Source organism: Erpetoichthys calabaricus, chromosome 4 (assembly GCF_900747795.2).
Source record: "Erpetoichthys calabaricus chromosome 4, fErpCal1.3, whole genome shotgun sequence".
NCBI lineage: Eukaryota > Metazoa > Chordata > Cladistia > Polypteriformes > Polypteridae > Erpetoichthys > Erpetoichthys calabaricus.
In genome coordinates this window covers 15,247,654-15,267,597 of record NC_041397.2, presented here as the reverse complement: position 1 = coordinate 15,267,597, position 19,944 = coordinate 15,247,654, and the positions used below count along the sequence as shown (strand labels likewise).

The 19,944-nt window shown below is 38.0% G+C and overlaps 1 protein-coding gene across 1 annotated transcript in view; it reads right to left on the bottom strand.

Moving 5' to 3' along the window:
- Positions 1-1,279: 1,279 nt before the first annotated feature.
- The window catches only part of LOC114650228 (PHD finger protein 6-like), a 67,899-nt gene continuing 49,234 nt past the window's right edge, over positions 1,280-19,944 (bottom strand). Inside the window, exons 12-16 of the mRNA XM_051926356.1 lie at positions 14,928-15,012; positions 14,718-14,750; positions 8,290-8,415; positions 7,661-7,732; positions 1,280-5,144 (exon numbers count right to left, since the gene is read on the bottom strand). Coding sequence (XP_051782316.1) covers positions 5,038-5,144; positions 7,661-7,732; positions 8,290-8,415; positions 14,718-14,750; positions 14,928-15,012 — 423 coding nt within the window. The 3' untranslated portion in view covers positions 1,280-5,037. The remainder of the gene's footprint in view (positions 5,145-7,660; positions 7,733-8,289; positions 8,416-14,717; positions 14,751-14,927; positions 15,013-19,944) is intronic.

Here is a 19,944-nt window from a genome sequence, read left to right as displayed (position 1 = left end):
AAACTGTATTTTAAACTGAAGAGGAAAATTGGAAGGCCTAAGAGAAGGTTTATGGATGTGGTGAGAGAGGACATGCAGGTGATGGGTGTAACAGAACAAGATGCAGAGGACAGGGAGATATGGAAGATATGGAAGAAGATGATCCGCTGTGGTGACCCCTAACGGAAGCAGCCGAAAGAAGAAGAAGAAGTCACCTCTGTTGTCAGATGGCCTTAGTTACTCAATTAACTAATGGACAGATATTGTTAGTTTCTGTTTAATAAGTTTCTACCTGAGCATTTTAACAAAGCTGTATTTATATGTATACCAGTTCTGTATTTAATATAATCTATATTGTATTTCAAATAGAATTGTTCACAGCACTCTGCACCTGCACTCTGTTGTATTGTATTGCATTGAGGTCTTTGTGATGGAACTAATGATAATGAATGCTTTGTGACATAGTGGGTATTACTCATTTGAAGAACAATGGGATATCTCTATATTCAAAAGATATAGATGCATTAAAGATCCATTTATCTTTATGCTGATTGGTGAAAAGTGATGTGCTTCCTAACTGAGTTATGCAAATAAAACTTAAAGGTCATTGGTTTGTTATTGTCTCCAACCATGTCATGCTGAACTGACCTGTGCACATGACAGTCTCCATTGAAGCTTGTTGTAATAAAGGATATCTATCTTGGAGATATCTGTAATGCTGATCTCAACTGCTCTTTATTTAAGATTTAAATTAGTTATTTAAGTTAACATCCCTAACAATGCCTATGGTCAGCAACGTGATCAAGTCCCACTTTTGCCGGAACTGTGATAACAGCTCACGACTGCAGATTCAGAGGCTCATTTGCTCTGTGCGTCAAAGGTGTCTATCAAGTTGTGACAGCCGCATAAGAGCAACTGACCTTAATGGCTGCAGTAGTTCTTGTTTTCCCATTTTTTATTGTGTTGCTTTTCTGTTATTTCAGCAAAGTTTGAAATTTCCATGCACTATTGTGCATACAATATATACTAGAGGTTATTTTTTCTAAAGATGTTAATCATTTTACACTGACAATTTAACCTCAGGTTTTATATTGGATGTGGTAGGCACACCAGAGCACAGATTTCAATGTGTGTATGACAAAGCAAAGGAAGGCGTATGTGCGCAAACCAAATTTCTCAGTATGCCGTGTTCAGCATTCCCCCTTCTGTTGTTGGTCTTCTGGTCTGTGGGAGACACACAAGAATCTCAATGTCAAGTGGACAATAAACTGGAACATGAAGCCAGCCAAACACAAGAAACTCATCATTAAAGTGCACTTTAGTTTTATTTATTAAATTATCATGTTACTTTTCAATAGAGCAATACAAGTCATAATAATGTGTAAATATGTTATAGAATACACAAAATAAGATATCAAATGAAAATTTAACAGTTTTTTTTCTCCATTTATTCAAATACATAATCACTGTCCTATCAGTTGTAAATGGGACTCACCACAGACAGCCCACCAACCAAGTTAAGTGAAGCCGAACAGAGGCGTCTCGCCTGCAGTGTTCACGCGGCCTTTTGAGCTTTTGTAATTTTAATTTGATGCCGTAATACAAGCAGTCCTCTTTAATTTATACTGCATTTGTAGTATCCTGCGACAGTGTACTGAGCACTTTGAGATGGTGCTTGAAATGAGCCAAAATGTACCTGACAACTGTTAGTATAAAAATAGCAATCAATGAGGCCTAAAGTGACATGATATGACTTGTGTGTAACAGAGCAGGTCAATATGCTTATAAGAGGAATTTCTGTTCAAAAGCTTTAAAAAGTGCCCCATGCTGGGCACACTGCACAAATCATTCTGCAGCTACTTGTGGCAAAAGTTGCAAAAAAAGAAAAGGTCAATCATTCACACAAGGTCAGATTTGAGCGGTCACCCTACCAAAGGGTCCATTCAAAATGTAAAACATGATTGCTTTTGATTATTTCTATTATATGCAAAAACTGTAAAATCTAACACAAACAAAGCATTAAAATAATACCAAGATATCATGATTAATTATTTAAAGCATGTCTTGAGTGATATATAAGTTAATATAAAGCATAAAAAGTCCTATTACATTTTGTAAATGAGATAAACATTCACTTGATAACACATTTCCTTTCATGCAATGAACAGATTTTCAATTAAAAAAATGCAAAACTAAAAAGACGCTGCATCCACTGGCCCACACTGTGGCACTGACTACTGCGAGCTCTTCACCCAAGTCTTCCATTTGCTTCATTCCTGAACTTGAAATTAAAGCTAAAGAAGAGCTACATACTCAGTACTTCTTTTTTAATGAAGCACTAATCCTACATGTTAGCAGGGATGCAATATTGAAATTATTCTAACCATTCTGATCCTATGTTGTGATTTCAACCTCACACTGAAGGCAAACAATGCAGTCCTGCAAGGTTAAGAACTATGGGTGAAAAGCAAACAGCTTTTAATAGTAAGTTCTCATCCAAAGTCCTTTACAGTCTGATTTCTACTTAATGATCATTGCTGACTGATAAAGGAGTTAAACATACTTAGATGAATGATTTTGTAAAAGCTTGATAATAAAAAAAAAAGAATGAAAGCATTCATTTAGGGTTGTTTCTGAAATTCTGTCATTAGAATCTGGACAAGGACAGGCCGTTCAACCCAGTAAAGCTTGCCAATCCTACCCGCTTAATTCTTCCAAAATAACACGAAGTAGAACACCACACTTCTTGGTCACTTATTCCATGTGTCGGTGGTTCTCTGTGTGAAGAAAAACTTCCTAATGTTTGTGTGAAATTTACCCTTCACAAGTTTCCAACTGTGTCCTCGTGTTCTTGATGAACTCGTTTTACATTCAGAGTCTTGATCGCCTGGACTAATTCCCTTCATAATTTTAAACACTTCAATCATGTCTCCTCTCAATCTCCTGTAAAGGCTCAACTCTTTTACTCTTTCCTCATAACTCATCCCCTGGAGCCCTGGAATCAGCCTGGTCGCTCTTCTCTGGACTTTCTCTAGTGCTGCTATGTCTTTTTTTTTTTGTAGTCGAGACCAAAACTGCACACAGGACTCCAGATGAGGCCTCACTGGTGTGTTATAAAGACTGAGCAGAACCTCCTTTTACTTGTACTCCACAATCACGTTACATAACCCAACATTCGGATAGCCTTCTTAAGGGCTTCGGTTTAAAGCCTGGATGTAGATGGTGACAAGTCGACTACGACTCATTGTGCATGTTCCGTTTTACTATCCATTTAATCTTGGTAGCAGGATTTTATCTTTATGTGCTGGACGACGCAACATGCATGTATCTCTACCTTGAGAACAATTTAAACCTTACATTCAAATTAAAATCATACAAAGACTCAGAGTTGCCATGTTAATGACAATAATGGTCATTGTTTCTAAAATGTTTCAACTGTATTATTATTTAATTGAAAAATACTTAAATATACCAAGTACTAAATCTTATATACATATATAACATTCTATTATATATAACATTTAAAATATTTTATGTTTGATAAAATGATGATTACTGCAGTTTTTAGAGAATTACGGGTTTAATATCTAGAACTTGGTCGTACTGGCAATTGTAACACCATGATGACCCATAAACTCCTGGGTTCTTTCTTCTTTACTCAGATTTAAGGCACTGTTTTGTCTTCCCGAGACAACAGGCTATGTATGCACCTTAAAAGCGAATGAGGGACATTTCAATAGAGAATGTCCACTTTTAAGCTATTTTTTTCCAACCTATTTTCTCTTTGTTAATTTCTTGTGTTTAATAGTAAAGCTCATATCCATAGGAATGTATCCCTGAAAATGTTTATGGACAAATTGAAGTGTCAGTGACACTCTGAAAGAAATCTACACTTTGCCTACCTTTATTGTGTACATCCTTGAATAATAAAGTCGTACTCACGTAAGGTACCTTTCAAATACATCTGGTCTATACAGTATGCTACAAGGTTGGGGTTCATTTACTGTTCTTTTCAGCAACACATTTCACTCTTTTCAGAATTCCTCTCAGGATGCTGCTATGAATCTGGATGAGACAAATGGCATAAAATACGTTGTACCACAGAAAGAACAGCCCCCCCACATCACCATGCACCAAAGTGCCTATTTCTGAAAGCTACTTACGGTAACATGGTTTTAAACTTGTTAATCACAAACCTTGGTATTGTCGGTACTTTAAGAAACATTTTAAAAACAATGTCATGTGTCTCTAAAATGTGAATCAATTGCATTTTTCTGATTCCAACAATTCTGTGATTTAAAAACTGTGTATCTGGCATGACATCAATTTTCTTAACAGAAGATCATTCAGAGTATGAAATGCAGATGAAAGATGCAGAGGATAAGTGAACAAAAATCATAAAACATTCAGACATGATTTGCTGACATCTTAGCAGGAGCAAACTGATTAAACACTTCTGTTTTCAGGAGTAGCAAACAGTTTGTTGGAAAAAGTGCAGAATGCATGGTTACAAGTGGGGTTGCTATTAACACATGTGCAACAATTTAAAGAAAAAACAAGATTGCATGGGAAATATTTGAACTAATAAAGCAAAATCCCCCAGAACTAATACATCCCATGCATTTTTCAGTGTGTCACTGAGAATGACACAGGTATGTAAGCCATGCCATATAACTCTATGGTGTAAACACAATACTCTAAAACCGATTTGAAATGTTGGGGAGAATCTGATGCAGCTTCTATGAGCAGAGTGGCATTAGGACAGCAGCAGAGGCAGAGGCAAAAATACCCCTCCAATAGAAAGCAACCACACAAGATGAGGTATATTAAAAAGTTTGTGAAGGCAAAAAGGCCAGCAGAAACGAGACAAAGTGACAGTCAATAGCCTATCAATGAGGCAAGATTGGGATAAAGAAATATAGAACAGAAGTAAGGCAAGCAGCTCCAAGGACAGTCAACAGGAATGTTCATCTGCAGACCTGTTTGAATCAAATCTCATCATTACACCGTTACATATACAAGTGTGGGTCTACAACTCCATCCAGAGTAAGGCCGCTGTTAAGGTTGCCATTGATTCATCTTTGCCTTCATTTCCTGCATTGCAGACTTTGCTTGCGTCAACAGGTTCTGCTGTTTCTGCATGTTTTCCAGCTTTTCTTCAATCTCTGTTTGGAGATACAAAAGAAATGAAGTACAATTGTAAGATACAGTACCGTACATTTAAAACAACCGACGTTGACCAAAGTGCCATACACTAAAATAAACAAGGTAAGTATAGCTGCATTCTAAGAAAGGATAAAGTTGTAGCGGGTGCCACATGTGCTACTGCCCTGCTGTCAGTTTGCGGCTCCTCAGGGGGCACTTTAAGAAATGAGTTACTGATAATACACCTTTAAGGGGGAAGACAGAACACAAACAGGATGATTGGTGCTGAAGACTTTTTAACCAGAAGAGAAGGGGGAGAGAAGAGAGAGAGACATTGTGTGATGGAGCAAGGAGAAGCACCGAGTTAGCACCAAGAATACACCTGCTGGAAGAAGGTTTTTTTTTTCACTCGGCTATACAAGGAAGATGCGTCTCTGAAGAACTTTTTTAGTTTCTCCGGGGCAATCAACTCTGTGGGACTGGTAGAACAGAACTGTTATCAGCTCAGCTGCCGGCGTACTCCGGGAGGTTTCTACATTTCATCTTGCTCAGAAACTGTAAGGACAATAAACCAATTTGGGGAAATATATACAGTGGAACATCAGTTTGCGAGCATAATTCGTTCCGGAAACGTTCTTGCAGTCCAAAACACTCGTGTATCAAAGCGAACCCATAAGAAATAATGGAAACGCAGATGATTCGTTCCACAACCCAAAACTATTCATATAAAAATGATTAATACAAAATATAAAGTAAAAATACATAAAACAAATTAACCTGCACTTTACCTTTGAAAAGAATCATGGCTGGTGTGAGTGAGTTTCTAAACTCTTGTGGGATTCCAGCCAACGGGATGACATGCGAAAGAGCGTCCCAAAGCAATCGCAGTCTCCCTACGGTGTGGCAGTTCGCCGTAAAAGCGAATCCGAAAAGATCATGGACATGCTATAAGAGCCTGCCATCGATGGGTGATACAAGGAAGAAGGAACATTATAAACGCGCAGGGCACAGTACTACTTGGCCACGACCCTGCCTGACTGCTGTGTCTGTGTATAGGAGAGTGGCAGATCCCGCTACAATAAATAACCGCGCTGTTGCTGTTTCAAGCTGAATAAAGCTGGTGTTGCTAAAGTACTGAGACTCAGCTTCGTGTTTTGGGGTGCAAGACGGGGACTTGCACGTCACGTCACGGCACACACACACACACAGAGTCACAATGCTGTAGTAAACAGTATACGCTCGTACGGATGTTGACTATATGAGTGAGGCACGCCGACTCAGACGGAGAATAGGAGACGATTGCCCACAATCCCGCAGTGAGAGAGAGAGAGAGAAGAACCATCAGCTCAGTTGTGATCACATGACACTCAGCAGACAAAGCGTATACATACTACTCGTATTGCAAGACCTCGCTCATTTATCAAGTCAAAATTTATTAAAAATTTTAGCTTGTCTTGCAAAACCAAGTTACTCGCAAACCGAGGTTCCACTATATCTATTTTCCTCTTCCTCATCGTTGTAATGCTTATTGTCTTATGTTGATCTGGGGCATGTGGTGAGGGGTCAAATATAAGGACGAGCATTGGTCACGTTACCACAAAAGATTTTTAATAATGAACTGCTTTTCCCTAGCAGTTTTCTGATCAACTAAACCCCGGGTTGCTGCATGTTCTCCCCGGGGTGGTGGTACAAACATAAGCACAAAAAATAAATAAAACACTAAAAATATTACAGGAACCAATTCTAATTAAAAGCCGAAGAAAAAAGATGCGATTCCAACCTGGACTTAAAAATAGCCACAGTTGTAGCGGACCTGACATAAGCAGGTAGTTTGTTGCAAAAGCCCACTCTCCTTTAATTTTTAGGCGAGCCCTCAGCACTACTAAGCCTGTCTGATCAGACAACCTAAGATGGTGAGATGAAATATAAAGGAGTAAAATGTCGGAGAGATAGGAAGATGTTAACCCTTTGATGCACTTAAAAACGCACAATTAGTACTTTAAAATCAACCCGATAACAAAACAGAAGCCAATAAAGGGAGGCTAAAACAGAAATTATACAATATGGTCACCCTTACGTGTGCCCGTCAAAAGTGTAAGTGCAGCATTTTGGAACAGTTGTAGCCAAGAAAGGTATGGTTGAGTAACTCTTGTGTATAATGGTTACAGTAGTCCAAACACAAAGAAACAAAAGGCATGAGTAACCTTTTTAAGATCAGCAACAGACATAAGGGACTAGTGGACCAAGACTACAATCATAGGTACTACGGATGTCAGTGAGCCGAAATATCACAATCTCAGTTTTCTTTATATTAGAATCAAGAAAATGTAATGACATCCAAGACTTGATGTCTTCAATAAGGATTTAAGGGATTTACCTCATTTCAGAGGTAAAAAGAATTATGTGTCATCAGCATAACAGTGGATTTGTAATTTATATGTCATGTAAACTTCTACTTTATGTACAGATGTTCAAACAGAATGTAAAGTATTAATTTAACATCAAATGGGTAATTAATAAAAAGATTTCACTCTACCGGCTTCATTTTCTGATGTGATCTGGGGAAGAAGACCAGAGGCCATTACTACTGCGAAGGCAAACTTGTAATCTGAGGAAAGAAGAAACAAGAAAATGGTATTCAACAAAGAGGAGTACAATACAAAATGACTTTATAGTTCCGGAGTTTTCAGTGCCAAAGTTATGCCAAATTTTTCCAAAGATTTTACAAATTGGGGCTACAACAATATAGCAAAAAAGGTGTAAAAGCAGGAATACAGCCTTTGAACTAATCCTCATACAACTAACATTTCACACACCTAACTCTCTAAACAGAACGACTCAGGGAAGAAAAAAAGTACAATTCTCTGAAAGCAACAGCCAGGAAAAAAGGATCTGAATCTCAAAATACATGAGGCAAATAAAACAAGAGACACAACAGGTTTCCAGGACGTCCCAAAAGGCAGAGTGAAATGCATCGGGCAAAACCTGAGAAACATTCTCTTCTCAAGAAATCTCTCAAGGTATTAGAAAGAACTGAAATAGAAATGCTTTCTTATTTGACTTGTATTTTGTAATGTGGGCCATTGTGACTGTAATCAGGTTTTATTTGCCATATGCATTTAGCAAATTGGAATTGTGGCTAATAATAAAACCATCATCACCTACCATTCTCACTGGCACTGTGATTAGTAATCTTCATGGAAACAGTTGTTAGCTCAGCCGTGATTTTGGAAAAGATCTTCTCTACACATCCAGTTTTTTGGCACAACTGCCAGAATTCTGCTTCTTTTCCTGAACAAAAACGAAAGGGTAAGTGAAGAATAAAACAATGGTGGCATGAGGAATAGATAACTGCCAGTAGGTATATTATAAATAATTTCTGACAATTGTGACACCAGGTAACTCTTAAGCTTACTTCCACTATTTTGTGTGCATCCAGACTACAACATATTGTATACCAAGAGAAGCTGCAAGGTATTAGCAGTCTTTTTTGGGAAGCTCAATTTCAGACAATGCTGACTTTCTCTGCCTACTTGTGGGAGGGCTAAGGCGGAGATTTACAATAAAGACTATTAATCTGCCATTCTATCAATGAATCAACACGTAAACTATTTGTTTCTGAGTGGCATTAAATTTGCAAAAAGGATTTTAAGCCAATATGGATGAATTATACACACTTCAGAGGTTGTCTTGATTTGATTTGGATTCAATTTTAAAGCTGCATGGTTAAAAATCCATGTTTTTTTCCAGATCTTTTCAGGTAAATTCAAATGAACCAAGTTCACAAAATGTGGAAATGTATCCACAAAAGCAGTTCAGATTTGCGTCAAAGTGATCCTGGTTTATCTATAATAGGGAAAGAAAAACTTCAAAATTCACTTTTATGGATTATTTTGACTTTTTGCATGCTACCAATATCACAGGCTAATTATACTGATTTTGTTCCCCAAATAAAATAAGTATATAACTCATTTGCCTTATCGCTAGTATTGGTCTATCATGGCTTAAAAATGCAACACTGGATACTGGCAAACTCTACCAGTATTTTACTAAACAAAAGATTATCATTGCATTATTGAGATGGCCAAAGCCTACTTTAAGCAGCAACAAACTCTATTAAATATAGATGAAGCCAAATGCCATAAATCTTGGGAACACCCAATACAATTTAGAAAACGGGAAAGCAACTTTAATTTGCTAGTAAAATAAACGAGAAGTCTGCTGACTATTTAATGAAACTTGCCAAGGCGTTGTATTCCGTAGACACTAAAAGTGACACATGTGGGGATGGTCTATGAAAAGCACAGATCTGAGAAAGAACAGATAAAGTTACTAGGCAGTCTCTCACTCTTTGTTGGAATGTGTGCAAGAAGGCTGTATTAATATGATCCAGGAAAAATTACTATTATGCCACAAATTCCTTTGCTGCAGCAGACATTACTTAGAAAGCCAAATCAACGCTTGTGTCACAACGCCAGTTCAAAAAAAAAACTTCATATTCTTTCCATACTGATATCTCGCCTTGTCTTTCTAACACTAAGCTCAACTCAGAAGGCAGTCATTAATTATTTTTTCTTGTAGTAATTGAGAATAACAATGTTTTCTTTGGCCAACTTTGTTTTTATGCAAGGCAGACATAACAGGTGTCAACACCAAAGCAATCCATATTAACAGACACCTTAACGACAGCTAGCAAGTGCAACAGCAAAACTTTTCAAAAGATGTTCAATTGTGCATTTCTGCTCCTATCGTCGTAATCATAGATAAATGCTTTCTTTTCAGCAATTGATCACATCTACCATAAAGACCCTGCTTCCTGCTTTGCTGCAACTAGATTGGTTTCCTCCCTACCTGTTACAGGTTGGACTGGTCTCATAACACATAGGAACTATATAAGAAAGGGCAGAGCACAGTTTTATTTTATTAGTTTAGTTTAATTATATACTTTCCATTTGTTATTGCATTTACTAGCTTTTGAAAATAAATTCACGTTTAATTTGTGCACAATAAAAATTGCTTTTTTTTTTTTTTAAAAAAAAAAAGTATTTTTTTTATCTGCGTGATATTGGATCATAAAATTTACTTTTAAAAGATGAATCAGCATTTTAAAGAATATTATGGGAGAACAATTGACAAACTATATGCAAATGGCTAATCTTCATTAATGCTTCCCATCAAAATGCAAAGAACCAGAACTGTATGAGGTAAATACAGTAAGTAGCAAACATTACACCTGTGGCGGACAGCGAGGTCTCATGCCCGGCAGGGACGCCCCTGCTGCATCTGTTCCGAGGGAGCAACCATGGGCAGCTCAATACCTCCCCCGGGACGCTTGGTGGCAGCCTCCTTGGTGGACGGTGATCCCCCAACCTGTCGCATGGCTCCATGGGAGATGGAGTCCTCCACAGCCTGGTTGGGGGCTCGGATGGCCGCTAGGGGGAGCTGCATGGAGTCATGGACGAATCTTCAGCCCCACCCGGAAGTGCAATTAGGTCCAGGTGGTCAAGCACCTGGAACACTTACGGGTGGGCTATAAAAGGGCCAGCCACCACCACTCACTAGCCAGAGACAGGAGGAGGAGGACTAAGCCTGAGGAGGAGTGGTGGTAAAGGGAGAAAGGATTTGTTTGCTGTGGACTAGTGCTTATGGACTGTGTATTGCCTGTGGGTCACGGGGAAGACGTGTGCCCACGGGTGAAGAACAATAAAAGTCTTTGTTATTTGGTACGTGCCTCTGTGTCAGGTCAGGCACCTATATAGCGCCTTGTTACACACCATACCATCTTCTAAGCCCACTTGTCTCTCTGATGGCCATTAATAGTAGTGTTTTCATATACTTGATATGAGAGTTTATTTATCCACATAAGGACAAAGTTCATATATGGTTACTTTCACTCATTTTTAAATTATTCCCAAGATTAAGAAAACCTACAAATGAAAGGATCCATAAAACACCACAAGTTTGCGTTGTGTTGTAGGCAATACAGTTCCTTTATTCAAATCCCTTTAGCTATCTGACATTTGCAATTTGCTGAATTCACACTCATTAGCCCAAACAAAGCATAAAACCCAGGCACCTGTTACCCACTCCACTTAACACAAACTGGATTGGTTTCACTTTTCTAACTTTACAGCGTGAACATTAATTTTGCACAAGCGTAAACTGTGGTATGTTTAAACTTTTCACACTGATATTGTTACTTTTATATATGAAGACATAATACAAGTGATCAGTTTTTATCAGAAAACTGTACAATATGAAATAAATGACACATATTTCACAAAAAAAATCTTTAAATACACTAGAAGTGTGCCACCAAGTAAAAGAATAAATGACCTGATTAGATCAGTCACAGTGTGTTTACTTTATACAGAGACACCATTGACTACAAAATGTTTTCTTCCCCTTAATTACCACCCAGCAATATTCATCCAGATTATTAATTGTGTGTAATGAAAGAGGCTTAGGACCATAAACACAACATCTTGCCATGATATGCAACAACATTAAAACTTTCTTTAGATCCAAAATTGGTATTTCTTGATTTCTGAAGTTTAGTTTCTTGTGTTGGACAAACTGGATTTGCCCATTCTGCTAGGATTCAGTGGCACACCAGGCCTGTTAAGACAGCAGATTTAACAGGCATGCAGACATTTAGCTGCACCAAACCCTCACTTGAATTGTAAAGTAAGGGACTGAGCTCTTCATACCAAAGCCAGCCTGTACTTAATCTGACAGCAAAGACATATTTGCAGAGACTCCTTCAGGTTAGAAGGCGCACGCATAATAGACACTCAAGGACAAACCAAGGTTATTATAGTTAGCGAAAACTAAAATCAAAACTGAAACTATTATTAAAAAAACATTTTCGTAAACTGAAATAAAATAATTAACAAAACCGAAATGAAAAACTAAAACTAAACGAAACTATTAAAGTAGCTGGAAAAACTAACTGAAATAAAATAACTTACTAAAATATTTTTAGTTTTCATTTTTGAATGAATATTCTTGCCGTTAGTCTTTAACCCTTGTAAGTTTTAACTCTAAAACAGAAAGTCATCGGCCACAAGCCGCCTGCATATATTCATCCAGTGAATGGTGGCTGGTGACGGAGGGTGGCTGTTCACACAGCATTTGCGGTGACAGAGCGATCCGAGTGCCGGTGCGTAAAGCGTGTGAAATAGAAAGCGATTTGCGTGCCGCCTTTCTTTGTGCTTGTTGTATATCAAGATGTAATTCAAATGGCTGAAATCAGAATGTGCTGGTCAACAAAACGTTTACCATATGGATAGAAAAATCACGAGTGAGTAACGTTTCAGTTTACTTCCCAGGTGTCTGCTTTATGTTGACAGCAATTCACCTGCCATTTCGCACAGGAGAAATCATTTTTAAATTTTTTATATACAAAGTATAGAGAAAGTATAGTAATCATGAAAAAATTCGACCTTGATATTTTGATTAATCTTGACTTTATAGACTAACCAGTGTCCAACAATACTGTTTTTTGGAATTGTGTGTGTGTGCGTGCGCGTGTGTGTGTGTGTGTGTATATATAAACACGATAACTCAAAAACGCAACTAGATAGATGGATGAAATTCGGCATGTGGTTGTTACACCACAATTATAGATATGTATTAACATCTGGGCCAAATCCATCACCCGGATTTACCTTTTTACTTTACCTGAATACATACTCAATTTTTTTTTTTTTTATTTATACAGCTGCAGAGTCCAATTTATTCAGCTTTACTGTTATAATAATTGTTCAATATATTATTCATTTGATTTGTTGTTGATAGTTCCTTAATGTACATAATATAAAAATATAATCCTTGTCTTGCTGTTTACTCCTCAAATATCCATCCCCATATCTGAGTATACAAGAAAGTCGAGGGGAGACCACTCCCGGTTTTTGAAAATTAAACGGCACTGATCGAGAGACTGACTAGGTCATCATACAAGATCAGCATATTGTTGCTGACCAATCACTTTTCCTTTATAAAAACATCGTTTAACAATGAAGCGATACAAACAAAGGTAGAGAGTCTGACAAGTGATGAATAACTAAACATACTAATGGGTTTTTGTATTTGTTCCATTTTTATTCATTTATCTTTTTTAGTTCATATTCACAACTCGAAATACCTGATATTGTGAAAGTAATTCATTAGCAGAAATATATTTTTAAATTTTTGTCTCCCTTTTTTCAATGTTTTTCTCTCTCTCTCAAAATAGATAGTTGAAATATCATATTCTTTTTGTTCTTAACATCAGCCTTATCATACATATTGCATAACAGGGATTTTTCCTGCCTTGCATTCAAACCTGCTGCGGTAGGCTCCAGATTTCCTGCAATTCTACTCTGAATAAACAGGTTTAGATAATGCCGTATATGTTGTTCTTAATCTCAGATGCTGTCTCTGTTATTTTATGCCTGTCCATACGCCTATCACCTGCTCTTACTCTGCTCATTATGGGTTTACTGTCCTTTATGGTGGTCTATTCAAGTCTCACTACCTCAGATAGTAAACCATGTAGGGTAGTAAGCTTTCACTAACACTAAACTCATATCAGATCTGTTAAGTGTACAGTTCTGTCTGATTGTGACACAAAACTAAACTCCGTAGGCACTCCATGCCATAATTACTAAAACTAAAACTAAAACGAATATATATAAAAATAAAATAGTTTAGTTTTTATTTCACAAAGACATTTCTAAAACTAAAAATACACGATGAAGGAAAACTAAAACTAAACTGAGTTTCCAAGTAAGGTTAGAAAAAATATAGAAATAAAAACTAATATAAAAAGGCAAAAGTACAATAACCTTGGGACAAACAGCTATAATAAAACAAATAATAATTCTGATGGACAAAATAACACATCTCTAAAAAGACACCCATTTTGTAACTATACATTATTTTAATTCAGTCACAAAAGGTTATTCATCTCTTTCAAAACTAGCTGCCCTCATCTCTTGGTACACTTCTCTATCTGCGCACAGTCAATGACAATTTCAGGGGAACACTCCTGTGCAAACTCTCCAAAATAAACTCTCTCTTAACCTGCTCTCTGAAACAAAAAAAGATGAGCCGCTCCTTTCTCTTGGAAGCTGAAAGTCTCTTCTCTTTCTGGACCAGAAAGCCGAGATCCTGTCTGCCTATGCAAGCAGCTTGAGAAGACTGAGAAGCAGACATTACTTCAAGAAGCCTGAAAGAGTAACGCTAACATTACAGATGACACAGCAAAAGCTTAACTCAGAAAAGCACAGGACACCTGAACAAAGGACCACATTGCAAAGAGAAAGTGCACTTCAATGCAATGAGAATTCTCCACTTGAACCTGGAACAAAGCTCCACACATCAGACATCATCTTTAAAGACTTGGTAATGTAAAACTGTTTATCTGTGACAAGATAAAGTAGAACTGTAAATAGCCAGTAAACAGCCAGCCTCTTCTGGGTTACATGCTTGTCTGTCTAGTCTGTCTGCATCCTGTCTTATATATATGCAGTTATCATATTTCTATAATCCTTGTTTTTATCAATAAATTGTACTAACCGGTTTCTTAAAAATGACTGGTCTTCACTTACCTTGATGCAAGTCTAATGGCTGGTGACCACCTCCTACAAAAGAGATAATAAATAAGAGATGGTAAATAAAGAAGGAGCCTTACCAAATTCATTTATTATTTACCATACTAAATCTCTTACCATGCTAAATTCCTACACTTGTATTCTTGTTTACAGAGAAAAAAAATTAATGATAAGACTAAAAAAAAAGAAAGGATTTCACTTGTTTACCTGTTGAGCGTTGGGTCATCAACAGCATTGGGTCCAAGATACTTTCAGAGCGGTTACTTTCAGAGTGTTCTTCATTTTCATCCATCTCAAAAAAAAAGAAAAAGAAAAAAAGCATTGATTATTCAGAAAACACTTAAGAATTCACATAAACAATTTTCTTTTACAGAACTCTCATGGACGGCATGGCAATAGCTGAGAGTGTGAACAACAAGCAAGCTGATTAAAAGGAAGCTATAATGAAGAAGCATGGTGGGATGAGATTATGTAGACTGCACCTTTAAACATCATAACTGCCTTATTAAGAGTAGTAAAGAGTTATTCACAGCATGGGCCATGACTGATCAGAGAAATCAATGTAGAGTGTGGGGTACAGATCATCACTGCATAGCATTTTGCTGTAAAGGGAACAGTATACAGTAGTACATTTTTAAAAATCAAATGAGCTAGAACAGTTTTTTTAATGTTAACCACATAAACTAAATAAATTGATGGCTGTTATTTCTGGGACAAGCTTTACTGTTTTTAAAAAATGGTGAATGGTGAAGACTGAGTACAAGATAAGTTTTAACTTAAGGTGTAAATAAAGTGGGAGAGCAATAAAATGAATTATACAATAAAGAGTACAGAGCAGAAACCAGTTTAGCAGAGGGAATGAGAAAGAAGGGGTGTCAAGTGAAGACCATGATGGTTTATTCAAAACAAATACATTAAAAAGTAAAAGGTAGGAAAGTGGTAGTCTTCCCACAAGTCACACAACATCTGGAGTCCAAGCATACCCAAATTATGCTGCAAGATTCTAATAATTCAAAGAGACCAAAAGAAGGCACAAAATGTATACTTAAAGCATGATTTGTGAAAATAGGACATTGCTTATTCCATTTTGGAACAGTCTTTTCTTTCTAAACTACCCGCAATTCTGAATTATATACGACTTATGTGGGCTAAGGATGTGCTTTCCTAAAGTTGAGTTAGCAAAAGAGACTTTATTGAGAATTTAGATGAAGGATCAGAGTACTTCGTTATTAGTTTTTGAGCTATTACTTTTTAAAAGCTTACGCTTGTAGGTTACCATTTATTAGCATAAACACCACTGTTTGCAAATTGCCTGTCCTTTCAATGGTTGTTTTATACTTTAGTGAGTCAAGGACAATGTGTTCTCTCAGGAAACCGAATACACTTTTGTTGTAGGAACACAGCAGAAGGAAGATTAAAATAAGTTCTCACAATCTTTCACAGAAAACTAAGCAAACTTTCACATTAGCACATATACATATAAACATTTTAGAATGGCATTTAAATTTATATATCAAGGCGTATCAATACCTTAGGCAATTAAGTTAAAGCAAAAATCTAGCTTGGGCTATATAACAGTTTAATAGTTATTAAACACTTGCGTTTTTTCCTCTTTTGAGTGGATGCCTGTTAGCTCAAGGCCGCCTGCTTCCATTCCTAGCAGCTCGGCCTCTGTGCTGGCAAGTCAGAGATAGTGTGTGGCAACACACAATTGCCTAACAGTGCAGCTGCCTATGATTTTATTGTTGAAGGATACTGGTGTGTAAGAAGTAATTATTAATTGAGCAGTCCAGTTTTCACATGTGGGTCCTCCAGATTCCCACTTAAAGGTAAGAATTGATTATCTGAAAAGGCCACCAATTTTTAACAGCCCAAGATTAGGAATGTGAGAATTGATAGAGAGATGATTGGGTGATGGTCACCTCCACGTGGTAAGGGTTTGTTATGAAGAGGTTTACTGGGAAGGAGATTGTTATGAGAAAGTCTATGGGGCAAGGAAATTGTTATGAGAAAAAATATACAGTGAGGTCATTACCATGAGAAAACATGTAAAGCAGATGATGAGAAAATATATGCAGCGGGGATGTTTCAAGATAAGAATTGTAATAAATATGAGGCTCACCCAAAGCAAGTGGCTCACTTCACTGAACTGAGACAGCTTTATACACTCTGCAATGGTTTTATATGCTTTGCAATAAAATCTGACTGCCTATCCAGAAACTCTGCATGTTTTTTCTGTTCTACGACAACTTCTCCTAATTTATAAGGATCATCTATGGCAGGCATGTCAGCCCACAACAGAAATCTGTGCGGCCTGCATGACAGATCCTAGTTAGCACTGAACTTGTACAAAATGATTACTATCGTTTGTGATTGAATCATTCTGCATCTTCGGTGTTACTTATTGACTTTTCTTACTTCTGCCTTCTGACAAAAGCGCGTTTTCCCATGGCATTATGGTACCGGAAACGTCATCTGCTAGTATAGCCACGAGCCTTGACCAAAGTTAATGAGCCGCAGCGTCACAACTGAAGTGCTAGGCTGCAGCAGCGGGCAGCAGGGGCGGCCTTAGGCATGTGCAAACTGTGTACCTGCACAGTGCCGCCAAGCCAATATATATTGAATATAAAACAGAAAGAGAAAATAACGACACAGCTGATGGCAATGTGGCCAAAAAACATTGTGTTTCTTGTTAATTAGTACACTGTATTTACAAATGTCGCTAAAGTCGGAGCAGTAAGCTATATGTAGTATTATAACGTTCTGCCGTAATGAGAATATCATGGGCCGCCACTTGGTTTTCAAGTTATGGACACGCGTATATAGAAGCGTGTCATGAGCACAAGGCGGCTATGCAGTGTCTGCAACAGTTGTGGCCATCCGCCGTGCATAAGAACTGACCATCAGAAGTAGTAATAGCCTGCATATTTTCACGTTTTTTTTTGCTCTAGTTTCATGTAATTTTGTGCTAGTATTGTAACGAACAGTTACAGACTACAGCTGAAGATCTGAAGTGGACGCGAGAAGTTGGTGAGTTGTTTATTAACATATTTTTGTGATTTTGAGTTCGTAAAATTATTGTAGGTCAGGTGGCTTTTTGCATATCAGCTTATTTTACAATATAAACTTTGAAATAAACTTAGTAAAGTAAAATTAGATTTTTGGAGGATTTGTTTTCCAACTTGAATTACTGAGCAATGAATTCAGTGAGCATTTTCATGATTTCAGTTCACACAAACAGGGCATTGCGCTGTTCTCTTACAACGTTGAGAATGCGCCTGAGAATATCCAAATGGAATTGATTGAAGTGCAGTCAGATTCTATTCTAAAGGCAAAATACAACGAAGTTGGTGTGCCAGGCTTGTATGCTTACCTGCCACCCTCGTATGTGCAGATCCGTAAGTTGGCATCAAGAGTACTGTTAATGTTCGGAAGCACTTACCTTTGTGAGCAATTGTTTTTGTTAATGAAAGCTACCAAAACCCCACATCGCTCAAGACTTACCGTCGAGCACCTTTCATCCCTCATAAAAGTTGCAGCTGCACAAGATTTCAAGCCTGATATTGACGAACTGGTTACTAACAAGAGATGCCAAGTGTCGGGACAAAAGAAATAAATCTCACACTGTAAGGCTCCTATATAAGCAATGAATATAATATAATGAATATAATATAATAAGGACCTAGCTAAGAGGCTAAGACTGTTATATGGAGACTGTATGGAAATAAATTGCTTTTCTTTAAACTTTAAGTGTTACATTTTTTAAAGTTTTCAGTATTGGAAAGAAAGCTACAGTAACTTTGTATAATAGTACTAGCCAACCCGCAGCGTAATATACGCCGCATAATTATGTATTGATGGTGAACACTTGCTGAACGACACAGTTGTCCAAATGGGGTGGGTTTCTGGATACCACTGTGAGTGAATGAAAAGATGGACCTCTGGAGAGAGCAACATACAATTGTCTGTGACTGAAAGCGGGATCGTCTGTGACGATGGGAGGCCACGCTGATGAAAGTTACTTCGTCGGTAGGGATAAGTTTCAGCACTTGTTTATTAAGGTGTAGCGAGTCTTCGTTGCTGACGCTTAATATAGCTTGCGTACTGAGTTGTTCCGGAGTCACAGTTGAGAAACACTTTTTTAATGTCTTTTAAGCACAGGGAAAAAAATTAACATGTGAAACATCCGTAATGTAATAAGCCACCAAGAAAAGTAACATTGCAACAATGCACGCTACGATTCGATCGCTGTAAACAGAAGTGAAAACAAAATCGAGGCCGGTGCATTCTTTAACTGCCTTGTAGCGCAATGGTAGTGCTGCTGTTTTGCAGTAAGGAGACTGTGGAAGATTTTGGGTTCGCTTCCCAGTTTCTCCCTGTGTGGATAGTGCTTTGAATACTGAAAACACCGGTATATCAATGTAATGAAGTATTATTATTCTTATGCGTCCAGCGCTCTCTCTCTCACGCGCCTGTGTGCGTGCGTGTGTGTGTGTGTGTGTGTGTGTGTGTGTGACGCTCGCTCGCTGCACGTGTTCCTGCAGGCATACCAGTAAGTGAATGAAAAGATGGAACTCTGGAGAGAGCAACATACAACTGTCCGTGACTGAAAACTGGTTTTGGCAGATACATGCACAACACCCACCCACCCAGCTTGTGAGAAAAAAATGTGCCCGTTCTTTCATCATTTTGTTGCAGCCTATCAAAGACTTGCTGATCATGTTTTCTAGACTCAATATACAGTGGAACCTCGGTTCACAACCATAATTCGTTTCAAACCTCTGGTCGTAAACTGATTTGGTCGTGAACCGAAGCAATTTCCCCCATAGGATTGCATGTAAATACAATTAATCCATTCCAGACCATACGAACTGTATGTAAATATATATTTTTAAAAGATTTTTAAGCACAAATATAGTTAATTATTACACCATAGAATGCACAGTGTAATAGTAAAAACATTGAATAACACTGACATAAACACCCAGGCTCCCTGCTCACCTGCATGCGCAGGCTCTCTCTCTCTCTCTCTCAGCAGCATGTGAGCCCCCTCCCCCTCTCTCAGCAGCACGCGAGCCTCCCCAGCCCCCCTCCCTCTCTCTCTCTCTCAGCAGCAAGCAAGCCTCCCCAGCCCCCCCCCCTCAGCAGCACGCGAGCCTCCCCAGCCCCCCCTCTCCCTCTCAGCAGCACACAAGCCTCCCCAGCCCCCCCTCTCTCTCTCTCT